This window comes from Salmo trutta, chromosome 14 (assembly GCF_901001165.1).
Source record: "Salmo trutta chromosome 14, fSalTru1.1, whole genome shotgun sequence".
Classification (NCBI taxonomy): domain Eukaryota; kingdom Metazoa; phylum Chordata; class Actinopteri; order Salmoniformes; family Salmonidae; genus Salmo; species Salmo trutta.
In genome coordinates, this window is record NC_042970.1 from 25,292,873 (window position 1) to 25,315,157 (window position 22,285).

At 42.5% G+C, this 22,285-nt stretch overlaps 1 protein-coding gene across 2 annotated transcripts in view; it reads left to right on the plus strand.

Annotated features, from left to right (window-relative positions):
- Window positions 1–22,285, plus strand: part of fhit (fragile histidine triad diadenosine triphosphatase) — a 318,522-nt gene that overhangs the window by 104,406 nt on the left and 191,831 nt on the right. For both annotated transcript variants that reach the window (XM_029775001.1, XM_029775002.1), the window contains exon 4: window positions 6,702–6,823. In XM_029775001.1, the coding sequence (XP_029630861.1) occupies window positions 6,718–6,823 (106 nt within the window). In that variant the 5' untranslated portion in view covers window positions 6,702–6,717. The remainder of the gene's footprint in view (window positions 1–6,701; window positions 6,824–22,285) is intronic.

Below are 22,285 nucleotides of genomic sequence, written 5' to 3' on the forward strand. Positions count from 1 at the left end.
CAGTCCAGGCACGGTGTCCAGTTCCGCTCCCTGGCAGGAGCCTTCCTCTGTGCCGGTGCCCAGTCCAGGCATGGTGTCCAGTCCCGCTCCCTGGCAGGAGCCTTCCTCTGCGCTGATGCCCAGTCCAGGCATGGTGTCCAGTCCCGCTCCCTGGCAGGAGCCTTCCTCTGCGCCGGTGCCCAGTCCAGGCACGGTGTCCAGTCCCGCTCCCTGGCAAGAGCCTTCCTCTGCGCCAGTGCCCAGTCCAGGCACGGCGTTCAGCCCGTCGCCATGGCCGGATCCAGGGTCTGGGCGGGGGCTACGACCCGCACCGGAGCCGCCACCGACACTAGTCACCCCCCCCTACCCTCCCCATTTGGTTTCAGGTTTTGCAGCCGGAGTCCGCACCTTTGGGGGGGGGGTACTGTCATGCCCTGACCATAGAGAGCCCTTGGTTCTCTATGGTGTTGTATGTCAGGGCGCGACTAGGGAGTGTTCTAGTCGATTCATTTCTATGTTTGGGATTGAGTATGGTTCCCAATTAGAGGAAGCTGATTATCGTTGTCTCTAATTGGGGATCATACTTAAGGTGTCCCTGTTCCCACCTGCTTTTGTGGGATATTGTTTTCTGTGAGTGCATTCAGCACGACGTAGTTCACATTCGTTGTATGTTTATTGTTTTTTGTTTAAGTTTTCACTGTAAATAAAGATGTGGAACTCAACACATGCTGCGCCTTGGTCCGTCCATTATCACGACCATGACAGTCGATCTAAAACCACTGAACAAAGTAGTGAAAAGAAGGAAATCGTGTCAAAACTGTCAGGAGCCGAAGTGTCCACCTCGCTAGATGCAACTAGTGGGTTCTACCAAATCCTTCTTCATGTGGAGTGTAGCAAGTTGACTACTTTCTGACTGACTACTCACCCCTGTTTCAAACTTCTCCTGTTTGGGATAACCAGTGCCCCCAAGATTTTTCAAAGGAAAATGACGGAAACTGTGCATGGCTCGAGGGTGTGGCTATATACATGGACGATGTACTGATCTATGCCAACTCTGAGCAGAAACATGACAAGTGCCTGGGAAACGTGCTCAGTCGTTGAAGCAACAGGCCTCAAGCTCAATAACCACAAGTGTAAGTTCAAACAAAGCCAGCTTTTCTTCCTGGTGCACATCATTGACATAAACAGAATCAGGCCAGACCTGGAAAAGGTCATGGGGATAAGCAACTTCCCCCAGCCCCAGACCATATGCGAGCTGAAGCGTTTCCTCAGGATGGTACAGTATCTGGGGAAATACATTCCGGAGCTGTCTACTGTGGGGCAGCTGCTCTACGAGCTCCTCAAAACAAAGGTAGAGTGGGCCTGGGGACACACACAGGAGGTTCAGAGACTTAAACACTCACTAACCACTGCTCCTGTGTTAACTTATTATGATTCCAGGAAGCCAACAGCAATGTTAGCTGATGCCAGCAGCTGCGGAGTAGAGGCGTCCTACTTCAACAGCATGGTGAGGACTGGAAACCAGTCGCGATAATGGCCCCCAGTTCAACAGCATGGTTAGCAATAATGGCCCCCAGTTGGCAAGTACAGAGCTAAAATAACTCAGTAAGGAGTATTACTTCATACATTTGACAAGCGGCCCCACTTCCCACAGAGTAATGGACATGTGGAGAGAGCTGTACAGACAGCCAAGTGGATGCTCAAGCAGACAGACCCTCTGCTCGTTCTGCTGACATACAGAGCCACTCCCTCAACATCGACAGGTTTCAGCTCAGCTGATCCACTGATGGGGAGAAGTATCAGGACAACCCTCCCTTCATTGGAAGAGAATCTGAAACCAACTGGCCTGACCAGGAGGTCAGACAGGCAGACGCTGCTGCAAAACGGAAGCCAGCGTTTTACTACGACCGCATGAATGGAGTCAGAAACCTTCCATCACAGCCCTGGGGACACAGTGCTCATGAATCTTGATGGACAAAACACTGGATGACACCAGCTGTTGTTCAAGGCCCCAGCTCCACCCCACAGTCATACCGGGTGGAAACTGCCCAAGGAGGGCAGTTCAGAAGGAAAAGGCACCATCTACAGTTAGTGCCAAGCACAAGGACACCAGACCAGATCACAAAGAATGTGCCCATGACCTCTGAGGTGTCTGGTGAGTCAGGGGAGACACAAACTGTTTCTGTTCAGGACGAGTGAGAAAGCCAGTAGGGAGACTGGACCTGTAAAACTTTGAAAGAAAGATCACTTCTCTAAAATAAAAAAGAAGGAAAAAAAAGATAATGGTTAAAAGATACATTGAATGTTGTTTATTCTGTTTATGAGCGTGCTTGTTGGCTAGCCAAAGACAGAACAGTTAAGTTTAACTGTGGTGTTTAACATAGTTACAGGTATAGTTTTGAGAAGATAAGAAGTTACTTTATGGGTTATGCTCACAGTAAAGGTTCAGTTGTGATTGTAAACTGTCCCCTTGATAGATACATTATGTAATAACAGTAGACAGAGTTTGAATGTAAACATACCGTTGATAAACGATTGGGCAATGTTTTATTAAAGAGGTCGATGTGATGAATGGGTTAATCCTTCAAACATTCAACCTCCAGCTGCGTATCCGCTCTAACACCAGGGTCAGTGAACTCTCAAATATTGTTTTTTTGCCATCATTGTAAGCCTGCCACACACGCACTGTACGATACATTTATTAAACATAATGAATGAGTGTGAGTTTATGTCACAACCCGGCTCATGGGAAGTGACAAAGAGCTCTTATAGGACCAGGGCACAAATAATAATATAATAATAATCAATAATTTTGCTCTTTATTTAGCCATCTTACATATAAAAGCTTATTTGTTCATCAAAAATTGTGAATAATTCACCACAGGTTAATGAGAAGGGTGTGCTTGAAGGAATGCACATACAGTTGAAGTCGGAGGTTCACATACACCTTAGCCAAACACATTTAAACTATGTTTTTCACAATTTTTGACATTTAATCCTAGTAAAAATGGTACCAACACATCCTCCGAGAGCAACTTCTCCCAACCATCCAGGAACAGTTTGGTGACGAACAATTCCTTTTCCAGCATGATGGAGCATCTTGCCATAAGGCAAAAGTGATAACTAAGTGGCTCGGGGAACAAAACATCGATATTTTGGGTCCATGGCCAGGAAACTCCCCAGACCTTAATCCCATTGAGAACTTGTGGTCAATCCTCAAGAGGCGGGTGGACAAACAAAACCCCACAAATTCTGACAAACTCCAAGCATTGATTATGCAAGAATGGGCTGCCATCAGTCAGGATGTGGCCCAGAAGTTAATTGACAGCATGCCAGGGCGGATTGCAGAGGTCTTGAAAAAGAAGGATCAACACTGCAAATATTGACTCTTTGCATCAACTTCATGTAATTGTCAATAAAAGCCTTTGACACTTATGAAATGCTTGTAATTATACTTCAGTATTCCATAGTAACATCTGACAAAATTATCTAAAGACACTGAAGCAGCAAACTGTGTGGAAATGAACATTTGTGTCATTCTCAAAACTTTTCGCCACGACTGTAGTTCTCATCATATTTGCGCCTCTTCGATAGTCCAACGTCCCTGTCCGTTGTTTGGTGCTTTCCCAGGTAAGGGGACAGTAGCTCTTCGGCTGCATCAGATTCACAACTGTCAGTGTCCATGCTTGCTGGGCTAACAAGAAATGTAGAAATACTGATGCTAGCATTGGATGTGCTCGTGGAAACAGAACAATTTGTGTCGTCGACAGATGCAGGTGTAGTACTGCTGGTAGTAGCAGTACTACCAGTAGAGCTGGTATGTGTCTCTATGGAGGTGGGCCTTTTTTAAACAATTAATACATTTTTGAGGAATTGGAATGAGCAGCAGCTACGTTTGGCTATATACGGACCATTAATGGAATTCCCGCGAGAGAGTAACAGTTAATGTGATTGGATGTTAATTATTTGACTAGGCTACCTGTATTTGACATTGTGTTCTAATTTCGCTGAACACTAGACGGTTTAATTTTATTTTTGGCAGTGAATTGGGGCTACTCAGGTGAGAAAAAAACCTCACCCAAATGTATAGCCCCGTTGGATTTTATGTTTTCATTTTTTTAAATGTGAATCACATTTGAATTTGGCGTACCCCCAACATACCCCAGTTTGGGAATACCTGCGCGAGAGCATAAGGGAAGTTGAGAACATGGCTACTTAGCATTCAGTTGCATGTCGTTTTGTTACTTGACATTTAAGTTATTAAATGTGGTCACACATTGAAAAGAACCTACAAATAAAAGTATCTTATATTTAACTATAACCAAGACTATTACAATCCTCATGCCTAGTCACTTTACCCTTCATTTATGTACATATGAAGAGTTTATTTCCAAAATGCTATATACACCAATTTTTTTATTTTAGTTTTTCATCAGAAATGATTGCTTATGGCTACTTTCATGAGCGTGTATAATATAACTGTTATCAGATTTGTAGTTAATAGGTTTTAGATTTTTTAAAAATAAAATCCTATATATCGGTTGTTTAGCTGGAATAGAAGGTTTATATCCTGTATATTTGACTGTTGTAACGCCCTGGCCATAGAGAGGGGTTTTTGTTCTTTATTTTGGTTAGGCCAGGGTGTTACATTGGGTGGGCATTCTATGTTTTTATATTTCTTTGTTTTGGGCCGTGTGTGGCTCCCAATCAGGCACAGCTGTAGTTCGTTGTTGCTGATTGGGAGTCACACATAAGGAGCCTGTTTTTCCTTTGGGTTTTGTGGGGGATTGTTTCTGTTTAGAGTTTTTCCTGACAGGACTGTTTGGCTGTCGTTTTTGTTTATGTTTGTATAGTGTTCTCTCGTCATTAATACATTCCTGAAGATGAACACTAACTCCGCTGCACCTTGGTCTACTCTCTCTTCAGACAGCTGTTACAACTGTGATATGTGGTTGTCTCACCTAGCTATCTTAAGATGAATGCAAGTTGCTCTGGAGAGGAGCATGTGCTAAATGACAAAAACTTGAAATGTTTTACATACAGATCTCATATTATTGTATTGAATAATATATAATAATCATGTTATTTTGCAGTCTGCAATGTATCCACCACACTCTCAGAGATATAAGTAGTACTGATAGGTTTTACAGAGTCAAATGTAACAAGCAACTAACTACATGTTTAATTAAGAACTGTACAAATGATACATTTGTGACATCAATATAAAAAATAATATACAGTATATACAGTACGAGTCAAAAGTTTGGACACCTACTCATTCCAGGGTTTTTCTTTATTTTTGCTATTTTCTACAGAGTGAAGACATCAAAACTATGAAATAACACATAGAATCATGTAATAACCCAAAAAGTGTTAAACAAATCAAAATATATTTTATATTTGAGATTCTTCAAAGTAGCCACCCTTTCCCTTGATGACAGCTTTGCACACTCTTGGCATTCTCTCAACCAGCTTCATGAGTTGTGCATTTCAATTAACAGGTGTGCCTTGTTAAAAGTTCATTTGTGGAATTTCTTTCCTTAATGTGTTTGAACCAATCCGTTGTGTTGTGACAAGGTAGGGGTGTTATACAGAATATAGCCCAATTTGTTAAAAGACCAACTCTATATTATGGCAAGAACAGCTCAAATAAGCAAAGAGAAAATAAGAATTTGTTCTTAACCGACTTGCCTAGTCAAATGAAGGTTAAATAACAAAAATAAAAAAGTATTAATTGTTTCTCTGAGTGTGGCGGATACATTGCATTTTGCAAAATAACATGATTATTTGTCTCTCTGAAAGTAAACCATCAAGTGATTAGATTGTAAACAAGTACATGTCTGTGAAACTCTTCATATCTAGCTCAAATACCTCGTACCCCTGCACATTGATCTGGTCCTGGTACTCCCTGCATATAGCTTCATTATTGTATGTTTTATTCCTCTTCAGTTACTATTTGTGTTTGTATTATAGTTTTTTAACTCTGCTTTGTTGGGAAGGGCAAGTCTTCATGGTAAAGTATATATTATTTTGTGTTTTTCCCCTATGTCTAATTGAATGCTGGCCAATGCTGGCCAATGCTAATTGAAACCTGGATTCCTGTATAGATGAAGAACAATTATTCTAGTGTGGTACTTACAGAAACATAGACAGATAACTTTCAAATATTTTATGTTTGCAGTAATAGATTTTTCCAGCAGGGATATCTGTGACAGTCGATAGAGAGGGCTTGGTCATATGTGACGTCATCTTGGCAGTGCTCTTGATATCTGTGACACACTCTGATGAGAGGACTCATCATTTCACAAACCCAATTTCACCAAGCGAACTGCTGCAAATAGTGACAATCCTTTTTGTTTTAACTAGCTTTAAAATGAGCAATTGGCTCCAGTGAAGCGCATGGTTTAGTATCTCAGTATTGCTCATTACTATGTTTCTCACACTTGGGTATTCTTTCATTTCTGTTATGATTGAGACTTTTCGATACAAAGAGACCAGTTTGAAATTTTTAGATGATGACACACATTTCATGCTTGTTTGTCAGACTTCTGTACCTTGAAAGCTGTTTCATGAACGGTTGATTTTTTGGAAAGTGGTACTTTGTATTGTCCTTAGATACTTTCTGCAGTGTGATTTGCTGAACACCCAGTGAACCCTAACAGACAGCCCTGCAGCGGTCTTGCCTCAGTTCACCTTATTTGAACACTTCTTCCCTCTTTCAGGTCTGCAGTCATCACCATGTCTACATTCCGTTTTGGACAGCACGTCATCAAGGCCTCAGCAGTGTTTCTACAAACTGAGTTGTCCTTCGCCCTGGTCAACAGGAAGCCTGTGGTGCCTGGACGTATCCTTCAATTATCACTTTAACAGGCCCTAACAGGGACGCTGCTTGTTAACTGGGGCTGAAGGAGAGGAAACGACTGAACCATCCTGAACCTTAGTCTGGACACAGGTAGGTCACAGCTCTCTCTCTCTCGCTGTCTCACCTCACTAGAACATTCTGTGCTCAATTTAGCAGTTCAACAGTTTGTCTCTTTAGTAAGGTGGGTGTGACCTCAACAATAGGCCAAGTAAACAGCTGTTTACCACAAAAACAGAAGGAATAAAAAAGAAAACAGTGTCCCGCAATATGTGGACAATGGGATTTTTTAGATGGTATAAAGTTTAGTTGTGTGTCACGACATAACTTTTAAACATATGTTTACCTCATAATGGATATAGGCAGAGTGGGATCAGAGGGTTCATGAATCTTTGTCAGCTCTTGCTTTGCATCCACTCTCCTCTCTCTTTGGGTGAAAAACGCAATATTTTTTTCTATTAATCATCGTTTTCAACCAGCAAATGAAAACCTTGCATTCATTTGCATGATTTCCATCGCTGATTTGCTTGAATAATGTGCTTATTCTCTTTTTGGTATAATAATCAGTCCTTGGCTTTGTGCTTGAGTTCCTCAAGTGCTGTTCTGCATTGCATAACTTCTCTGTGTTTAGATTAACTTTGGACTTGGGGAGATTTTTCACCGCATTATAGGGCATTGCTGTATAATCCTTAAGTCTAAAGAAAGGGAAAAATGTTCTCAGGTTCTCAGGCCATGAGGATACATTAGCATTATTTAATCATACACTTTTTTGTCCTACAGGGAACATTATAATAATGCCAGAAAGCAAATTCACTGAGTAGACACTGATTATCACTCCAGTGTTAAAGGGCACTTTTTGTTTCCTAAAGTGTGTGTCTGTATGTGTGCGTGTGTGTGTGTGTGTTTGGTGCCATACTACTGTCTTTATGCATGTGTATTTGAGTCGCTGTCTTTATGGCTATTGGTGAATCTACAGCCACAGTGGGTCCGTGTTGTTGAATATGCATTGGCACATAGCTCTACTGTTAGATGTGTTTTGTAGGCTGTGTGAGGGCTTAGATCAAAGCGCTATTCTTTGCATTCATATCTGTACATGTTGTGGTGTGGAGAGGTAAATAGTACTTAGAGCACTTGGCTGATATCTGAAACATTAAATTGTTGTCTGTCAGTCCCAGGGATATTATGGGATATCTTTCCAGGGAATGCTGGGATGTAGGGTCTCTTGTGCAAAAGGACAATCCCTGTGTGTTTACACGGTATGCATTAAAGTCTGTGGGAAAACCCAACGGACATATATAAACTCCTATCTCTTTCCTTTTTCTCTCCCTCTCTGTCTCTGTCTCTCCAGTGGCCCACTGTTGATTTTGTTAGTCACTCTCACTCAGATATCATATTAACATGGCATAAGTCATTGCAAAATGTGTAGAATTGCACGAAATGCTCACTTTCACTTACTTAGCTAGCAAATGCAGCTAGCTAGATTAGCCTACTCAAACACCCGATACAAACAGAGAGGTATGCTATGTTAGCTAGCTGGCTATGGCTATCCAACACTGGAACTCTTCCAAGTCAAGGTAAGCTTTTGGTTTTATTAATTTATTGCCACTGGGGCCTGCCGGTGTAACTGCTAAACTGCTTGCTGTACACTGTTCTTCATGATTGTAGCGGGTTTACTAATGCATTAGTTCTAGTAGCTACACTACATGACCAAAAGTATGTGGACACCTGCTCGTCGAACATCTCATTCCCCCCTTTGCTGCTATAACAGCCTCCACTCTTCTGGGAAGGCTTTCCACTAGATGATGGAACATTGCTGCAGGGACGTGCTTCCATTCAGCCACAAGAGCATTAGTGACATCGGACACTGATGTTGGGCTATTAGGCCTGGCTTGCAGTCAGCGTTCCAATTCATCCCAAAGGTGTTCTATGGGGTTGAGGTCAGGGCTCGTTGCTGGCTTGTCAAGTTCTTCCAGACAGATCTCGACAAACCATTTCTGTATGGACCTCACTTTGTGCATGGAGTCATTGTCATAATGAAACAGGAAAGGGCCTTCTCCAAACTGTTGCTGCAAAGTTGGAAGCACAGAATTATCTAGAATGTAATTGTATGCTGTAGCGTTAAGATTTCCCTTCACTGGAACAAATGGGCCTAGACCGAACCATTACATTTACATTTAAGTCATTTAGCAGACGCTCTTATCCAGATCGACTTACAAATTGGTGCATTCACCTTAAGATATCCAGTGGAAAAACCACTTTACAATAGTGCATCTAAATCTTTTGGGGGGGGGGGGGGGGTAGAAGGATTACTTTATCCTATCCCAGGTATTCCTTAAAGAGGTGGGGTTTCAGGTGTCTCCGGAAGGTGGTGATTGACTCCGCTGTCCTGGCGTCGTGAGGGAGCTTGTTCCACCATTGGGGTGCCAGAGCAGCGAACAGTTTTGACTGGGCTGAGCGGGAGCTGTGCTTCCTCAGAGGTAGGGAGGCGAGCAGGCCAGAGGTGGATGAACGCAGTGCCCTTGTTTGGGTGTAGGGCCTGATCAGAGCCTGAAGGTACGGAGGTGCCGTTCCCCTCACAGCTCCGTAGGCAAGCACCATGGACTTGTAGCGGATGCGAGCTTCAACTGGAAGCCAGTGGAGAGAGCGGAGGAGCGGGGTGACGTGAGAGAACTTGGGAAGGTTGAACACCAGACGGGCTGCGGCGTTCTGGATGAGTTGTAGGGGTTTAATGGCACAGGCAGGGAGCCCAGCCAACAGCGAGTTGCAGTAATCCAGAAGGGAGATGACAAGTGCCTGGACTAGGACCTGCGCCGCTTCCTGTGTGAGGCAGGGTCGTACTCTGCGAATGTTGTAGAGCATGAACCTACAGGATCGGGTCACCGCCTTGAAAAACCATGAAAAACAGCCTCAGACCATTATTCCTCCTCCACCAAACTTTACAGTTGGCACTGCTCCAGAGTCCAATGGCGGCGAGCTTTACACCACTCCAGTTGACGCTTGCCATTGCACATGATGATCTTAGGCTTGTATGCGGCTGCTTGGCCATAGAAACCCATTTTATGAAGCTCCCATTTTATGAAGCTCCCAGGCTGTTTAGAACTCGGTAGTGAGTGTTGCAACCGAGGACCAAAGATTTTTACACGCTTCGCGCTTCAGAACTCGACGGTCCCGTTCTGTGAGCTTTTGTGACCTTACCACTTTGTTGCTGAGCCGTTGTTGCTCCTAGACATTTCCACTTCACAATAACAGCAGTTGACCGGGCAAGTTCTAGCAGGATCGAAATTTGGATCGAAATTTGACTGACTTGTTGGAAAAGTGGCATCCTATGACGGTGCCATGTTGAAAGTCACTGAGCTCTTCAGTAAGGCCATTCTACTGCCATTGTGTATCGATGGAGATTGCATGTCTCTGTGCTCAATTGTATACACCTTTCAACAACGGGTGTGGCTGAAATACCCGAATCCACTAATCTGAAGGGGTGTCCACTAGGGATGCAACGGTACAGTGGGCCCACGGTTCGGTATGTATCACGGTTTGTGGGCCACGGTACGATTTCGCTATCTTCATATTTAACAAAAGTGTGAGCTTGTATGACTCTCATACAGGGGATGAGTTTGCAACACGTAGCTCTTCATCTCCCAGACCAGTACATAGTGAAGTAGTGAGGTAGCTTTGAGTTGCTCTGGAGGTCCAACTATCAGTGGAGAGAGCTAGATAGGTTGTCTGTGTCAATTAGTTTTCAATTTCTCTCCGTGATGTTTCATAGAGTTTGGGAATTACTTTGCTGCTGAAATGTATGCGGGAGGGGACATTGTAACACTGTTAAATAATTTTCATCAGGTGACGAAATCCTGAGTCAGTATCCACCGAATTGGGCTGCAAATCTTTGGCTATGAATACTCCCACTGCTTTCGTTATTTCTTTATGTTTTTCTGAATTTGTCGCAAATTGTTGTTGGAAGGCAGCAGCGAAAGATTGTTGTGTTTTCACTAACGAGTGGACTCTCTTTGCTCCAGCTCCACCTGCATGGGATACGGCCAGGTGATGGCGACGTAAATGACAAATCATATTAGAAGTGTTTCCACTCGAGTAGCCGACAGTGGCAAAGCAATGCTTGCAGACTGTACTTTGTTTGTTTACGGTCTTCTTACCCTCGTCATCGTATTGAACGCTGAATCCAAAATGTTCCCACACAGCAGATTTGAAAAACGAGGGTGCCTCTTCAAATTTGCTTCTCTCTGTCTCGCTAGCACTCGCCATTGTCACGTTGGAGCTGGGAGAATATTTGTTTTTAGTTTCCCATCTCTTCATGGGTCCCCTTTAGGGAGGTTTCCTACTGAGATGTCATTGCAAATCGTCCATTGGTTGTTTAAGGGGGAGGGGGTTGTGGTCACTGCGGTTGCCACATTTTGAGACATTGCTGTGGAGTAAAGTTTGTCAGCCCTCAGGACACCCCTAACGGCCTTGTGCCCCAAGCAGTTGCCTGCCAAGCCTGTTCACAAACTGCGCATCTGGTCCTGTGGATCTGAATGTACAAGGTGCGTGTAGTCTGCAGCGCAATAAGCAAGTTTCGGAAATTATAGGAAAATGACAGGCATATCGTAATTTCGCGGTTCACGTGTGCGTATTGAACCGTAGGGGGCGTACCGAACCGTTCGACAACATGCTGTGTACCGTTGCATCTCACAAGTCTATAGACAGTGAGTGCAAATGAGGTAAGATAAGGGAGTTAAGGCAACAAATAGGCCATTGTGGTGAAGTAATTACAATATAGCAATTAAACACTGGAATGGTAGATGTGCAGAAGATGAATGTGCAAGTAGAGATACTGGGGTGCAAAGGAGCAAGATAAATAATTACAGTACGGGGATGAGGTAGATAGATGGGCTGTTTACAGATGGGCAATGTACAGGTGCAGTGAGCTGCAGCAGCGGGGAACAGAGCTGGGGAACTGACAAATATAGGGGAAATAATAAACAGGTGATTGACTCCAGGTTAGTCCAATAATTCGCTGATGCGCGTGACGAGGGAAGGCAGGTGTGCGTAATGATGGTGGCAGGAGTGTGTAATGCAGGGCAGCCTGGTGCCCTCGAGCGCCAAGGGGGAAGTGCAGGAGCAGGCATGACACCAACGGCACGATCCTAGTCATATTAGCAAACCATCCTAGTTGTTGCATCTTTAGTGTCCCCTTCTTTTTACATTTCTAACAGAGATTTTCATCTCTGTCACATATGGAACCACACGCATCAGGTGTGCTGTACAGAATTGTGTTTTCCGCAAATTGCATTTTGGCAAATGTTTGAAAACAACGTTTTATTGGCTGCTTCATTACAGGAGTTGCATGTTCTGTTAAGATGAATTACCATCATCTAAATTTGATTGCTGTCATTCTGAGCAACATTTTTCTTTTATTTTTAATTTTTTCACCTTTATTTAACCATGTAAGCTAGTTGAGAACAAGTTCTCATTTACAACTGCGACCTGGCCAAGATAAAGCAAAGCAGTGCGACACAAACAACAACACAGAGTTACACATGGAATAAACAAGCGTGCAGTCAATAACATAATAGAAAAAGAAAGAAAGTCTATATACAGTGTGTGCAAATGGCGTGAGGTGGTAAGGCAATAAATAGGCCATAGTAGCGAAGTAATTACAATTTAGCAAATTAACACTGGAGTGACAGATGATCAGATGGTGATGTGCAAGTAGAAATACTGGTGTGCAAAAGAGCAGAAAAGTAAATAAAAACAATATGGGGATGAGGTAGGTAGATTGGGTGGGCTATTTACAGATGGGCTATGTACAGCTGCAGCGATCGGTTAGCTGCTCAGGTAGCTGACGTTTAAAGTTAGTGAGGGAAATATAAGTCTCCAGCTTCAGCGATTTTTGCAATTCGTTCCAGTCATTGGCAGCAGAGAACTGGAAGGAAAGGCGGCCAAACGAGGTGTTGGCTTTGGGGATGACCAGTGAGATACCTGCTGGAGCGTGTGCTACGGGTGGGTGTTGTTGTCGTGACCAGTGAGCTGAGGTAAGGCGGATCTTTACCTAGCAGAGACTTATAGATGACCTGTAGCTAGTGGGTCTGGCGATGGATATGTAGTGAGGGCCAGCCGACTAGAGCATACAGATCGCAGTGGTGGGTGGTATAAGGGGCTTTGGTGACAAAACGGATGGCACTTTGATAGACTGCATCCAGTTTGCTGAGTAGAGTATTGGAAGCTATTTTGTAAATGACATCGCCGAAGTCGAGGATCGGTGGGATAGTCAGTTTTACGAGGGTATGTTTGGCGGCGTGAGTGAAGGAGGCTTTGTTGCGAAATAGGAAGCTGATTCTAGATTTAATTTTGGATTGGAGATGTTTAATATGAGTCTGGAAGGAGAGTTTACAGTCTAGCCAGACACCTAGGTATTTGTAGTTGTCCACATATTCTAAGTCAGAACCGTCCAGAGTAGTGATGCTAGTCGGGCGGACGGGTGCGGGCAGCGATCGGTTGAAGAGCATGCATTTGGTTTTACTAGCGTTTAAGAGCAGTTGGAGGCCACGGAAGGAGTGTTGTATGGCATTGAATATCGTTTGGAGGTTAGTTAACAGTGTCCAAAGAAGGGCCAGATGTATACAGAATGGTGTCGTCTGCGTAGAGGTGGACCAAGGAATCACCAGCAGCAAGAGCGACATCGTTGATATATACAGAGAGAAGAGTCGGCCTGAGAATTGAACCCTGTGGTACCCCCATAGAGACTGCCAGAGGTCCGGACAACAGGCCCTCCGATTTTACACACTGAACTCTGTCTGAGAAATAGTTGGTGAACCAGGCGAGGCAGTCATTTGAGAAGTCAAGGCTATTGAGTCTGCCGATAGGAATACGGTGATTGACAGAGTCAAGCCTTGGTCAGGTCGATGAAGCCAGCTGTCTTTTATCGATGGCGGTTATGATATCGTTTAGTACTTTGAGCGTGGCTGAGGTGCATCCGTGACCAGCTCGAAAACTGGATTGCACAGCGGAGAAGGTACGGTGGGATTCGAAATGGTCAGTGATCTGTTTATTAACTTGGCTTTCGAAGACTTTAGAAAGGCAGGGCAGGATGGATATAGGTCTATAACAGTTTGGGTCTAGAGTGTCACCCCATGACCGCGGCAGCTTTCCAATCTTTGGGAATCTCGGAAGATACGAAAGAGAGGTTGAACCATAGATACGAGAGGTTGAACCATGGGTGGCTGCCTAATGCATTACGCACCCAATGCATATACAGTACCAGTCAAAAGTTTGGACACACTTACACATTCCAGGGTTTTTCATTATTTTTACTATTTTCTACATTGTAGAATAATATTGAAGGGAATTCCAAGAGTTTGCAAAGCTGTCATCAAGGCAAAGTGTGGCTACTTTGAAGAATCTCAAATATAAAATACATTTGAACACTTTTTTGGTTACTACATGATTCCACATGTGTTATTTCATAGTTTTGATGTTTTTGCTATTATTCTACAATGTAGAAAATAGCACCAAAACATTTTGACTGGTACTGTAGGTCCTGGAAATTTCTCGAATGGCTGGTAAATTAAAATCTTCCAGGTCACGTTATCCGGCGGCAACTTTTCCTAATGGAAACCCTGGCAACACACACTCAAAAACACACATGGACACGAACACACACAAACACCATGAGAGATGACGTGCTGCGGTGCATATGTCACTTGACATACAGGTGACACCGTTACTCTGGAAAGAACATCTTGGCTTTTTCAATAATGTTGGGTAATGAGAAAGCAGGTGTCACTTCCAGTCGATGAGATGGACAGTCTGGTGAGATATTTGAGGGAGAAATGTGTTTTATGTTGCCGTCAGGCCTGCAGTGTTTCCCTACCTAGCGTGGTTATTGATGGAGCTTCCCGGCAATGGTTTTTCTGGGTAAATTAACAAGGCTGTCCAAGAGTCTGAACTATATGTTCCGTAAAGTGCCTTACCTTTTACAGAACATGATCCAGTTATTGGGTAATAGAATATTATTTGATTTTGCTTAATTAGCTCTGGTAAACAACACTGAACTGCAGTGGCATAGTTGAAGGAGAACAGGGCTCCTAGACCCAAGACCAGCTATGAGAAGTTTACTCAAGAACATGAGGCAAATGACCTATTAGCGTTGCATGTGCCATCCAGGCCTGGGTAATATGTGCTAAGTTAAATTATCAATGTGCCTCTAATGACCATGTTTCAACAAGGCAGAGCTATGTACATTGAAATTGCGCTCATGAAGATTCTAATTGATTATGTTTTCTATTAGAATTACAGTATACTGTTTGTAGAATGTATGCTTGGCATATAGTAAATCACTTTTGCATTGCACTGCATATAGCATAGTAGTACAGCAGTCGTTAATGATATAAACTTCCTGAGTTTACACTGGACAGTAAATTAAATAATTTTTAAAGCGGAGATGTTTACAAATTGGTAGAATATGACCCCCAATTTATCATGGTATCCTTTTTGATGTTTACTGTTTATAGCAACATTACTCTAATTGGAGTATTACTACCTTTAACACATCATTACCCTTTTAATCAGTGCCAGTGATCTACCTTTTTTGATCTAGTGAACCAAACTTACAAAGAATAAGTCTCAGTAAGTCTTGGTGTAAATGAACATCAAAGACAAATTGTGTATGTCTGCCTTCTACTATATGCCACAGATAGGACAGCCTAATCATGTTGTCCATTGGTGGCATGTAACTTTGCTCAGGCAGAACATGGCTGAAGGTCAAGCTTAAAATTCTGCATAATATCTTGTCATATCAGCGTTAAACATGTCCACTGCCAAGCCCTTTAGGGCCCCTGCTACAGCTCAAATCCCCCCGTCACAGGCATGCAAATCTCTCTGACAACACAAATCACACCCTTTGATTAAACATCTTTTTGGATAAATTCGTCATTAGTGAGATACTCAGAATAGTTGATTACATAGATCTAGTAATCCTATTGAAATGCATAATTAGCAACATTTTCCCCCCTCTTCCCGAGGTAGCAAATGGAGGGAAAGAAAGAGCTGTGATTAGCACGGCACAATGATCTCTCATTATCGTTCAATCTAGCAACACACATTAACAGACACACAGGCCGGGATTACCACTGTATTATGGCTTAGTTCTGGAAATAGCCCCTAGGTAACAGTTTGAGAGCTGTGTTGTCATTGAGGTAAATGTCAGTGGATGACAGATATGTTCTTCACATTGCATTCTCAAGGAGATCAAACAAATGTGACAGACATCGGAGGTCGCACCAAGAAGGTCAATGATTTCTCAGACCTTTTTATGTGAATCCCCTTGAATATTGCTTTGTCTTTTCTATTGCCAGCCTCTCCAGAATCACTCATATCAGAGTTTCTGCTGTGACAGTCACAGACCACTGTGGTGGAGAGAATACACTAGTCACGCTTGAAGACAACAGAACCACACACCATATGGACCACACACACCATATACTGTCTACAGTAAATCTTCACTTAGAGGGAAGACTGAAGGGATGGTGATGTTCTCCCCTGCCCGTTTTCTAGGCATATTTTTATTGTAGGCTAAATAGAGACAAAGGTTTATAAACTCAGCAAAAAAAAAAACGTCCTCTCACTGTCAACTGCGTTTATTTTCAGCAAACTTAACATGTGTAAATATTTGTATGAAAATAACAAGATTCAATAACTGAGACATAAACTGAACAAGTTCCACAGACATGTGACTAACATAAATGGAATAATGTGTCCCTGAACAAGGGGGGTCAAAATCAAAAGTAACAGTCTGTATCTGGTGTGGCCACCAGCTGCATTAAGTACTGCAGTGCATCTCCTCGTCATGGACTGCACCAGATTTGCCAGTTCTTGCTGTGAGATGTTACCCCACTCTCCCACCAAGGCACCTGCAAGTTCCCCAATCATTTCTGGGGGGAATGGCCCTAGCCCTCACCCTCCGATCCAGCAGGTCCCAGACGTGCTCAATGGGATTGAGATCCGTGCTCTTTGTTGGCCATGGCAGAACACTGACATTCCTGTCTTGCAGGAAATCACGTACAGAACGAGCAGTATGGCTGGTGGCATTGTCATGCTGGAGCGTCATGTCAGGATGAGCCTGCAGTAAGTACCATATGAGGGAGGAGGAAATGACAACAAGCTCAGTCCGATGATGCTGTGACACACCGCATCTTTCTTTCTGTGTTATTCAGAGTCAGTAGAAAGGCCTCTTTAGTGTCCTAAGTTTTCATAATGGTGACCTTAATTGCCTACCGTCTGTAAGCTGTTAGTGTCTTAACGACCGTTCCACAGGTGCATGTTCATTAATTGTTTATGGTTCATTGAACAAGCATGGGAAACAGTGTTTAAACCCTTTACAATGAAGATCTGAAATTATTTGGATTTTTACAAATTATCTTTGAATGACAGGGTCCTGAAAAAGGGACGTTTTTTGTTGTTGCTGAGTTTAGGTCTTTGCAATCAGCACCATCTTCTCCAATCGTAGCATGTACATTGACATTGGCGTCATGCCAATAGGGGGCACAAGGGCACATGATATATCCAGTTCATTTTTTATTTTTCAGATGTTAAATTAATTTCGAAAAAATTTTAAGACCACTTTTTTACATAATTGTTTATAATAAAATCTGTCAGCTGTATTTTGTGGAAGGGGACACACTGACTGGACCAGGCAAAGAGTTCCTCCCTAGTAAGTGGTTCCTTACAAGGTGTACAGAGAAAAGATACACTAGATACTCCAATGCAGTATAGTCAGTGGAGGAGGAGAGAGTGTAGAGTGACACACAGCATTTCATTTGATTTTAGCTGCCGGTGATGGGCAGGACTCGCTGGAGGTATGTTTGTTTATAAATTAATTTGATCAAGCTATGTAGCCTATTGATTCATTGTTCATGAATAAAAAAAAAACTATGTTTTTTCTCTCTATAATACTAGCCACCTATCAATTTCTTTAGTTAACCAGCTAGATAGGTTCCCAATCTCCCAACATCATAACTAGCTACCAAGCCATTTCAGGCCATCAATAAAGTTAGAGTAGCTTGTCTATCTATCTTAGCTGGCATGCCTGCTGGCAAGGTTGCTAGAGTTTAGAAAAGCAAGGAATTACAAGATGTACTGAAATAAAACGTACATTCTGTCATGTGCGTCATAAGGGACAGACCAAGGCGCAGCGGGTGTAGTGCTCATCTTCCTTCTTTATTTCGAGAGAACACTCAAACAATATAAACAAATGACCAAACAGTTCCGTAAGGCACACAGGCTATACAGAAAACAACCACCCACAAACCCAAAGGAAAAAAGGGCTGCCTAAGTATGGCTTCCAATCAGAGACAACGAAAGACACCTGCCTCTGATTGGAAACCATACTCGGCCACACATAGAAAACGAACATAGAAAATGAAAACTAGAACAAATCCCCTCTAAATAAACCAACCCCAAAACAACAACCTCCTGCCATGCCCTGACCATACCACAATGACAAATCACCCCTTTACTGGTCAGGACGTGACATATTCCTTTCAATCTTTTAGCTGGATTTTAGCAGAGATGCAGAGAAGCATAGTTTCTTAAACAATTTAACCACCAGTAAGAAAGATACATAATCTGGCACTTTACGATAATATCATGATATACCTACAGTATGTGTGTATTAATTATGGTGCCATGATATGTTGATTGATGATTGATTGATGTATTGATGATGTGTGTTTTGATCCAATGTACTGTGTTTTAATATGGATATAATATCCTAGGCATTTTAGTGTAGGATATTGAGATGTGTGATTTACAACAGTCAGAATGACCCCCTCTGGAATGTGTAGAATAGAATAATTCATAATGATTACGCAGTAAAAAGCTTGCAGGAAAAAGCTAAAAAATGCGAAATTCTCCAACTTCCAGGTGCCCAGGCCCACTCTTGACCACCCCTCCTCCATCCTCACATACGTCATGCCCGCTCTAATAATCAATGACACCCCTGTACATTGATATAGCTCCTTCTCAATTAGTGAGCTCTTAATGTCTGAAATGATCTCTTCCAATTTCAGACAGCCTTTCTACACAGCCCTGTCTTTGATGTGATCACATTAAATGCCACAACGATGGAAGAATGCTTTGAGCCAATGCCACCCCCAAGCTTTGGCATGCTAGCCTATATATCCAAAAGGTTGAGTAGGCCTACAGGGTAATGTACACTGAGTATACCAAACATTATGAACACCTTACTAATATTGAGTTTCACCCCCCCCCGCCTTTTGCCCTCAGAACAGCCTCAATACATCGAGGTATGGACTCTACAAGGTGTCGAAGGCATTCCACAGGGATGCTGACCCATGTTGACTCCAATGCGTCCCATAGTTGTGTCAAGTTGGCTAGATGTCCTTTGGGTGGTGGACCATTGTTGATACACACAAGAAACTGTTGAGTGTGAAAAACCCAGCAGCGTTGCATTTATTGACACAAACCGGTGCACGTGGCAGTTAATACCATAACCCTTTCAAAGGCACTTAAATCTTTTGTCTTGTCCGTTCACTCTCTGAATGGCACACATAAACAATCCATGTCTCAATTGTCTCAAGGCTTAAAAATCCATCGTTAAGCTGTCTCCTCCCCTTCATCTACACTGATTGAAGAGGATTTAACATCAATAAGGGATGATATGTATACTCATTGATCACCGGCATTGTGGAACTGGAACCCATTACCTGTGTTTTCTAACATCATAAAAAATCAAATGACATTTTTTTCAGGATGAGCGCTTATTCTGTTCACAAAATACTGTGATGTGATTTGCCTGTCTGAACAATTATGTTATCCAACTGAGAGTTAGCTTCACATAGTTTTGGAGGTTAAAATAATTCTCATAAAATAGGTTTGGCCTTGGGGAGCAAAATCAATGCTATCTTATTGTTAGCTTGCAGTTTTGACTTGACAATTTGCCATATTTCTACAATTTGTCTCGACTTTATATTCTGTATAATTCCATTATTGAGCCAATAAAAGGAGGATTGATTCTAGCCTATTTCGATTTTTGATTTGATTTGTAAGGACAGAGAACATTTCACTGTGTTATCAGGAATAGAAGAGAAGCACTGATGCTTTAAGAAATGTGTTCATAATCTGGAATCTGTCGATGTGTTGTTTCAGGACGTAAAATACGTTCTCATTCTGGAATATAGATACTAGGTTCAAAAGACATCCTTCTTTCCCAAGTTTGTGTTGCTGACGAGTTAAGTTTCTCCGTCATAGCCAGAAATAAAACATGCATCAGCAACAAGAGACATTGATTTATTAAAGTCTTGTTGGGGTTTTTAACCCTCTACAAACTTTTCCATTACCCAGGACAAAAGTGAAAGAGTTGAAGCAACTTCTTCATTGAGTGTTAGGCCTACATTTTCCTCTTCTGTTTTTAAGACGAGGTAGACTTTTGCATTATCGCATAGAATATTTGGCCTTTCAATTTGAATGTAAGCTCAGTCAAGAAGATGTACAGTGTTGACTATAAAATGATTTATTATGGATAGTGGATCTGCAATAGTTCCTATCACTGTATGCATTTGTCACCAAGGTTCCATGGTTTATCTTCTATGTTTTATGTGATGTGCTGTATCTGGTTCTACCTCCTCTTGGAAAGGGTTGTATGTAGCTTCTTTACTGTGATGGCATTTGACAACTCTCCTAACCCATTCCTCGACTGTCTGTTAGAATCCTCCTTTAAAACATCTCCCTCTTAACTGATAGTCTACTCTATGATCATATCTCCTCTCCTCCCCTTTCCTTTCCTCCCTCCTCCGGGCCCATGTTCTGCTGATAGTGCAGTGAAATTCTCTGCTCCTGGCGACTGTAGCCCCTCATGTCCAGCCGGCTGGCTGCATGGATCACTGTGCTTCCACGCCGGAAACCATACAAGAGAAATCAGGTCATTGAGTATTCTGAGCTGCAGGAGGCACTAAGCCTCAACCTTTTTTATCTCTATCGTGTTTACGTCCATGTCTGTTCAGGGATCCACAGCCTGGTGGGAATGGGGCTCCAGCAGGACCCCCTGCGCCACAGCCCACTCAGAGGACACCGACGGCTGGCACTGCCAAGGCCAGGATGGGGGTGGGTGTGACAGGAGATGGAGGTTTTTGAGTTTTACCCTGCAGTGATACGGCTCGTCTGGATGTCTTCCCAGTCCACTTTTCATCCAACACACACACTCACACACACAAAGAAACACACATAAGTCATGAAACATTTATCTCATCATGCATGTTTGTCCATGGAAAGTAAGGTAATGTTTCACATACAGTTTCAATTAAGATTCTGGAAGGGACAAATAAAACAAAAGCTTTGCATTTTTAGAAAAGTCAGCCTCTTGAATATAATATTAGACAAACAAAAAATTGCCTACTTTTTAGTTTTTTACTAAATCTGAATTATTGCAAGCCACTACACATCTCCAATTAATCATTTGTATGCACAGGTTATTTTTCTTTTGAATTTTCTTTGATGATGTTTTATTTCATGTAAATTATCACTACTAAATGACTTGCCTTACTAAATTATTCCTTGTGCTATCTTACACAAAGCTCTGGTTTCATGTCTAGCTCCTCATCATGGTTCTCTATGGGCGCCTTAGTCTTGTTTAGGGTTGATGCACAATATATACTGGTCTGCTCTTTCTCCGCCCTAGTCATCAATAAATTAACTTCTCACCTAAAGACTTCTCCCTCGAAAAACAAGCATTTGACATCTGGAGGATCACTGAGTTTTTTGGCCATAATGCTAAGTAGGTTCTTCTGTTGGTTTTCCACCCAACCGTTGCCCCATTAGATTGAATCTTTCCTTTCATGTCTGTCTAACAGCTGTACTTTTCCGTTTGTTATCCACACGAAGATGTTATTGCCTAAATGCATTTGTGGTCATTGCATTTAGTCTCACCAACATATGTACATTCTTCTCACCTGAACACTATTTCAAAGGTAGTAACTTGCTCTCTCTCTTTTCTCATCTCACATGGAACCACCCCCATGCTTGTTCTGACCTCTGACATGCCCTTTTCAATCTAAGATCAAAAATATAATGAACAAAAATATAAATGCAACATATAACAATTTCAAGGATTTTTTCATATACGGAAATCAGTCTATTGAAATAAATAGACATTAGGAATGAATCTATGGATTTCACATGACTGGGCAGGGGTGCAGCCATGGGTAGACCTTGGAGGAAATAAGCCCACCCACTGGGGAGCCAGGCCCGGCCAATCATAATGACTTTTCCCCCACAAAATGGCTTAATTACAGACAGAAAACACCTGTCAGGTGGATGGATTATCACAAATGTGTACACAAAATTAGAAAGAAATTTGCTTTTTGTGCATATGGAACATTTCTGGGATTTTATATTTAAGCTCATGACACATGGGACCAACACTTTCAATGTTGTGTT